The sequence below is a fragment of the Nansenia antarctica genome (genome assembly GCF_963989245.1).
Source record: "Nansenia antarctica genome assembly, chromosome: 6".
NCBI classification, from domain to species: Eukaryota; Metazoa; Chordata; class Actinopteri; order Argentiniformes; family Microstomatidae; genus Nansenia; species Nansenia antarctica.
The window spans coordinates 35,214,060-35,221,559 of record NC_137676.1 but is presented as its reverse complement, the minus strand read 5'-3'; the positions used below and the strand labels follow the sequence as shown (position 1 = coordinate 35,221,559).

At 50.0% G+C, this 7,500-nt stretch overlaps 1 protein-coding gene across 1 annotated transcript in view; it reads right to left on the bottom strand.

Annotated features, from left to right (window-relative positions):
* Positions 1–7,500, bottom strand: part of acss2 (acyl-CoA synthetase short chain family member 2) — a 23,559-nt gene that overhangs the window by 4,338 nt on the left and 11,721 nt on the right. Inside the window, exons 7-15 of the mRNA XM_080535106.1 lie at positions 7,210–7,321; positions 6,684–6,728; positions 4,516–4,653; positions 3,927–4,097; positions 2,484–2,617; positions 1,919–2,051; positions 1,307–1,363; positions 859–939; positions 96–204 (exon numbers count right to left, since the gene is read on the bottom strand). Coding sequence (XP_080391232.1) covers positions 96–204; positions 859–939; positions 1,307–1,363; positions 1,919–2,051; positions 2,484–2,617; positions 3,927–4,097; positions 4,516–4,653; positions 6,684–6,728; positions 7,210–7,321 — 980 coding nt within the window. The remainder of the gene's footprint in view (positions 1–95; positions 205–858; positions 940–1,306; positions 1,364–1,918; positions 2,052–2,483; positions 2,618–3,926; positions 4,098–4,515; positions 4,654–6,683; positions 6,729–7,209; positions 7,322–7,500) is intronic.

Sequence of the window (7,500 nt, the reverse complement as noted above, 5' to 3'; positions counted from 1 at the left end):
CTAAGGGGGGAGGCTATCTTGATTGTCAGCCAAAAAAGAATCCCGTTAAAAATGTCAACTGTTACGCAACGTTTAGGGAGGGGAGGTGGTCTTACCGTCGCCAGTGACGTAGTATCCTGGGAACTTCTTAAAGTAGACGGTTTCAAACCTCTGGTGGTTCCCATAAACTGTCCTCATGATCCCAGGCCACGGCTGTTTAAACACCTGAGGAGAGGAGGAGGAGGAGGAGAGGGAGGAAGAGGTGGAGATGAAAGGAGGGAAGGAGGATATTGAGAGAGGCAGAGGTGGCGATGGGAGAGGAAGCAGTGAAGACAGGGAGAAGAGAGGGAGGATGGAGAAGAGGAGATAAGAGAGGGAGAGGTGAATATGAGGGAGGAGGAGAAGAGAGAGGTGGGAGGGAGAGGAGGAGAAGAGAGAGAGGTGGGAGGGAGAGGAGGAGAAGAGAGAGGTGGGAAAGGTTGAAGAGAAGATGAGAGGGAGAGGTCGAGATGAAAGAGGGAGAGGAGGGGTTGAGGAGATGAAAGAGGGAGAGGAGAAGGAGAGGGGGGGGTTAGAAGAGAGATGGAGACTTAAACCAAGGTCAAGCAAGGACAAAATTATCATATGTAAGGGTAATCATTCTGAGGATAAGGATTATAAAAAGAGGATCTAATTCGTGGGGTGTAGAGATTAGAACCCCGCCCAGGATTATCAGGGCCCTCCCAGGGCCACCCGGTACCATGACGGAACCAATGTCTGCAGCGGAGGAGAGGAGGGAGTCGGGTGCTTTTCTTAATCCATTTTGGAATAATAATATCGTCCCCATTTTTAGAAGGTGTAGAAGGTGTAGAAGGTGTAGAAGGTTTAGAAGATTCGTACCAGGTAGCCCTCGCTGGGGCCCTCCAGCTCCTCCCCGGACTCGTTCAATATGGCGGGGACCACCCCGAAGAACGGGAATGTCTGGTGGGGGGGGGGGGGTACAAGAGAGGGGGAATGAGACAAACTCAACCGCTTATCAAGACAACAGACACATTAATAGGCAGCTATGAGAGCAGAGAGGACCGTAGAGTACAGTACTTTATTCATCCTCTAGGGGACAGTGTTTTTCAGCAGCAGACAAAAGAACCACGTAGAAAGACAAACAGTGAATATGACATACATAGAGAGACGATAAATCAACACAGGACGATATTGAGTTGAGTTGAGTTACAGAGAGAGAGAGAGAGAGAGAGAGAGACAGACAGAGGGAGAGACAGAGAGAGACAGAGAGAGGGAGAGACAGAGAGAGAGACAGAGACAGAGAGAGAGAGAGCATAGCGACACTTACAGCTGAGCCAGGCTTCATGGGTGTAGCAGCAGGGAGAGGGGTCAGGACGTGGCCTCCCTGAGAGAGAGAACCAGAGAGAGAGAGGTCAGAGAGAGAGAGAGAGAGAGAGAGAGAGGTGAGAGAGAGAGAGAGGTCAGAGAGAGAGATCAGGGAGAGAGAGACAGAGAGGTCAGAGAGAGAGAGTCAGAGAGAGAGATAGAGAGAGAGAGAGAGAGAGAGAGTCAGACACGCACACATTGACTCCATAACACCACAGACACATTTCCTAGTCAGACACGCACACATTGACTCCATAACACCACAGACACATTTCCTATATGAACTCAAGTGTCTTCATACGTATTCTAACATCCCCAGGGGCCTATCGCCACGGTTACACACCACAACAACGCCAGCTCCTGTTCCTGGACCGGATCAGAGCTAACTGCTTGGCTAGCGACTATCCCTAATCTCCCCACGGGAATAACAACGTCATCTCCTTAGCTTTGTTTTGACTGTGTTGATCTGTTCAACAGGAATAACAGTAACAACAATAATAATCCTAATCATGTTTGTAATAACGTGCTGTAGCAGTGTGTGTGTGGTGGTAGGGGGAGGGGGGGGGGTACTGACGGTCTCTGTCTGCCAGAAGGTGTCCACCACGGGGCACCTGCGCTCCCCCACCACCGTGTAGTACCACTGCCACGCCTCCGGGTTGATGGGCTCCCCCACCGTGCCCAGCACCTTCAGAGACTCACGCTTGAACCTGGAGGGAGGGGGGGGGGGGGGGGAGAGGGGGAAGAGAGGGATGGAGGGAATGGGGGGGGGGGGGGGAGGGGGAAGAGAGGGATGGAGGGAATGGGGGGGGGGGGTTGGGGAGAGAGGGGGAAGAGAGGGAAGAGAGGGAGTGAGGGAGGGAAGAGGGGGTTAACTTGGCAGACAACAGCCGCAGACACACACACAGGAGCGAACGCAGAAGCGTCAGCAGATGCAGACTTGCGAAAGTGTAAAGGCCCCGCATACATGGTAGAAGTGTGTGTGTGTGTGTGGGGGGGGGGGGGGGGAAGGGGGGTAGACATCATAGAGGAGTTGTCCTGAGAGATCCCAGCGATGCCATCCAGGTGAGGAACGCGGGATGAGACTGGGGGGAAGAGGAGAGGGGAGGGAAGGGGGGGGGGGAGGGGGGGAAGAGACTCACTTCTGGACGGGTTCGCTGCCGTACTTCATGAGCAGCCTGATGGCGGTGGGGGCGGTGTAGAACTTGGAGACGTGGTACTTGTCCACGATCTCCCACATGCGACTCACGTCTGGGTAGGTGGGCAGGCCCTCGAACTGCACACACACACACACACACACACACACACACACACACACACACACACGTACATTAAACACACACACATCAAACACACACATTAAACACACACCCACGCACATTAAACACACACACATCAAAACACACACACACACACGCACATTAAACACACACACATCAAACACACACACACACGCGCGCGCCAAGACACACACACCCACGCACAATGACATGGGGGGCAAGGTGTTGAAAAAAAAATAATACATTGATAAAAATCATAAAATAAAAATCAAGTATGCCACCATATCCTGACTTCAAAGACAAGCCTGTTAATGAACGACGACTTCCCAGCAGGAGGAAACGCAGCTCCCAACGTATTTACAAAGGCTGCTTTGTTTGATCCACTTGACTTTATTTATAATAACCCCTTTATGGGGGGTGACATTTGCAGTAAAAAAATAAAGTTTGGCCTAAATTCTCTTTCCCGTATGGCACAGTGGACTGTGGACTATTGTTTAGCCCATAACTTCGTAGAAACGCTGCTATCTTCACGTTTCACAACATTTTACTGCCTTCCTCTCTATAGAAATACACATCCAGGGGTGAGTTTCCTGAAAGCTCGGGGGTTAAAGATGTTGTGGACCTCACTTTGACACACCGGGCCCGCTCCTCCCATGTGTTCTAGCCCTTTTTACTTTTAACTTTTGTTTTGGATGATTCATGTTTAATGCTTTTGAATTATATTTATATTTCAGGATTAATGTTTCATCTGATGTTTTGGGTTATTTATATGTCATGAGATAATGTTTTATTTTATGTTATTTAATGATTCATGTCCAGGGCCAGGTGTATATTAGAGAGTTTCTTAAACACATTTCTCTGGCTCACGCCACGAAGATCGACCCGCAAACGTTCGACTTCACAACCATTACTCTCTCTCTCTCTCGTGACTTTGGTTATAGGGAGAAATATAAGTTCTACTTTGGCAACAAAGCTTTCGAAGCAACAGACCCCTGGAAAGGAACAGTACGATACGTTTACCCTACAGAACCATATTTTTCCTTTTATTGACAGATACCGTAAAGATTTAGAAAGGGAAGGATGGGTGAGAAAAAGAACGAAATGCCAATAAATATAATTTTAAAAAGAGAGAGAGAGAGAGAGAGAGAAGGGATGACATGCAGGATACGTCCACGGCCGGAATCGAACCAGGAACCCTGCAGTTAACCCACACTTAACCCGTTACGCCACCTAAGCGCCCCCTCTTCCTCCTCTCTGCACCAGTACGCGAGTCCTGTATCATCATCATCATCGTCGTCTACTCACCAGGACGCTGGTGGCCCCGTTGGCCAGCGGGCCGTAGGTGATGTAGGAGTGACCCGTGATCCAGCCGATGTCTGCCGTGCACCAGTACACGTCCTCCGCCTGGTAGTCAAACACCAGCTTGAAGGTGGTGGCGGTGTACAGCATGTAGCCACTGACTGTGTGGAGGACACCCTGGAGGGAGGGGTTAAGAGAAGGCAAGTCAAGGCCCGGGAGTCAGGGTGCATCGGTGGTGAGGGTGTGTGTAACGTACCTCAGTATGCTGGAGGTGGATATAAAGGCTGACAGAACTGACTAACAATTAAAGGAGCCGTAAAACAGAACGCCTAGAGAGCAAAGGAGAAAGAATGAGAGAGAGAGACAGAGTGAGAGAGACAGAGAGAGAGAGAGACACAGAGAGAGAGACACAGAGAGAGACAGAGAGAAAGCGAGAGAGAGACAGACAGAGACACACAAATGAAAAGGAAGAGAGACCTTACGATGTACAGAGAGAGACACAAGAACAAACAGAAGGACAGACAGACACAGAGAGAGATACAAAGTGGGGGAAGAGCGTAAGTGTGTGTGTGTGTGTGTGTGTGTGTGTGTGTACCTTGGGCTTCCCCGTGGAGCCGCTGGTGTAGAGGATGAAGAGGGGGTCCTCGGACCCGCACCACTCTGGCTCACACTCCTCAGACACACCACACACCAGGGTGTGCCAGCACAGGTCCACCTCAGGGTTCCAGGGCACCTGCACACACACACACACACACACACACACACACACACAGACAAATCAGTTTTTGCGTATGTTCGCAGCCTTTCAGAAAAGGAACGGTTACATCAACCCACAGTGTGTAACTATAAAGGAGAGGTAAGGACACATATCTCCAACACATCTAAACTCGTCACAACAACATGTCACACCAGCCAAGCCTGAACGAGCACTCTTATTAAGAGTTACAGGAAGCACAGTTAATGGAGCGCCACCCACAGGACTGGAGTGAGACTGTTAGTTCAAACCAAACATGCAGCTCAGACCGGCTACGAGAGGAGAGAACAAACCAACCAACGAAAGAAAGAAAGAAAGAAAGCAAGAAAGAAAGAGATGCAGAGTGTTACAGTGTGAGCGTTGGAAGCACGGTCGCTGTGAAAGCAGTGGTGAGAGAAGTTACAGACGAGGTTTGTAACTTCCAGAGTTCCCAGTCCTGTGATTAGTAGGGGTGTGAGCCGTCTCGTTAACACTCCCATCCGTGCTTGTGTCCGTTAACGAGGACTGGATACTCTTAACACTAGAGCAGCCATGGGTGGGGGGGGGGTCATTTTGACCCTGTGAGTAAAAAATGTTTTATATCTTTGCACTCCATCAAATTTCAGGACCCTTCTTTCATGACTTTTCCTAGATATGTGCGTTGTACCACCCAGTATCCTTACATTTTCAAAATCACATCAGGATAAGCTAGTATGAAGCTGTTTTGCAGTTTTTCTGTGTAGGAGGCAAGCTAATTTACAAGAGGCGCCAACTTGTGGTCTCTGTGCGTAAGTAGCAGCTTCCCATTGTAAAGACTAAGGTCATTTGATCGCCGAGGCGGCTCTAATAGTAGGTCAAAAAGGCACGGCTGCTCTAGTGTTAATGGGATGGTACTCGTGATCGGACAAGCGGGAGTTTGACTCAATGCTTGAAAATGATAGGGTGGGGGGTTTAGAACGCTACTGAGCTGCGCAAGTGGTTCAGTACCTCATCTCAGCGATGGCCTGTCACTGCTCCTCCTCACAAACTGTTCCTCACGGTTAATGTTTCAGAGGACGGTATGTGTGTCGTACAACACAACGCTCTAGTCCAGTACAATCATCATATCATATCTGGAAAATGTTAAATGCTCCAAAAACAAAACATCTGTATAATGAGTCATGGTTTTGGCAGAGCTCACGGCACACCCCTACTAATAATGAGCATCCCAGAATGCTGTTCTCAGGGTCAGAGGTCATAGGTCACTCTATGGGCCTGGCCAATGAGATGTGGTACTCCTAGAGGTAGGGTATGGTGTGTATCCTGACCCAGGGTCAGCTGAGCAGCTCCCAGAGATAAAACATAAAACATTCTCAACTGACGGGCCAGTTAATCAACCAATAACAATCAAGCAAGTGGCAGGCTGTGCGTGTGTGTGTGTCTCTCTGTGTGTGTGTGTGTGTGTGTGTGTGTGTGTGTGTGTGTGTGTGTGTGCGTATGTGTGTGTATGTATGCGTGTGTGTATGTGTGCGTGCAGTGACAGGAGTCAGCTGTAGGGAGGTGGGTTTCAGCCAGTGATCTAGATGTATTTCAGCACCACCAGATGGATGTGTGTGTACAGTCAGGAAACCCCCCCCCCCCGGTGGGGACGAGACAGACGCTGACCCACCAGAGCCTACAGGGTACGTACAGGGGTCCGTCACCTGCTGTTTCCCACAAATGACTCTGAACACATTCTCGGGAACAAATCCCCAATCGTAATATACGACTATATTTGGGTGTCAAATGTAAATTGAAAAGTATGAGGTTAAGGGACCCCTGACATCTACCGTGGTGTGTGTGTGTGAGAGGAACGGTGATGGCGAGACCACACACATTTTGAGAGAGACAGCAGTTGGAACACAGGATCTACGCCCCCCCCTCGCCCCACCACACCCCACCCCACCCCAGATCACACCGCCAAGGACCAAACCAGACAAACGTGGTGTTAAACAAAGGAAAAAAGAGACACGAGAGAAGAGAGAAGCGGAGGAGGGAGGTCTGGTCAATACCTGAGGGACAGGACGGGTTTTCTTTACTCTGTCTTTGTGTTTGTCCTGGTAGGAGGGACAGCAGGGGTTAATGGAGCAGTTATTACAGAAACAAAAATAGAGAGGGGGGGGGGGGGGGGGGGGGGCGCTGTAATGGACTTTGGCAAGGGACTAGGGTCTACACTTTACTAACCTTCTATACTGTATAACACCAGGGGATGAAGCAAAGCACTGACTGTTCTTTGGAGATGCATACATATTTATACATACATACATACATAGTAGGGGGTTAACATTACAGGGGAAACAAATTATGTTAAAGGGGAGGGACCTGGGGTGTATACAGTGAGGTGACATTTCAGACATTAATGTCATTTATAGAGACAGAGAGAGACAGACAGACAGACAGACATACAGAGAGAGAGAGAAAATCGACAGACAGACAGGCAGAGACAAACAGATACAAAGAGGGGGAAGAGCAGAGAGACGGACAGACAGACAGACAGTGAGGTGGTGAGAGCGCCACCTGCAGGCCTGGCTGTCTCACCTGCAGGTCAGGACAGGGCCTCTTGGCCGGGGGAGACTGGGAGCCCAGGGGGGCCACCTCCACCTCCTTAGACAGGTGCTTCAGCATGATACACCTCCCCACTGGGAAACCCCTGCGGGAGGGAGAGAGAGAGGGAGAGAGAGAGGGAGGGAGGGGGGGGGAAGGAGGGAGGGAGAGAGAGCGCAAGAGAGAGAGAGAGAGAGAGAGGGAGAGGAAGAGAGAGTGAGAGTAGATATGGGAGAGAGAATGTTAATGTAGAGAAGGAAAAGAGTGGGGGGGGAGAGAGAGAGT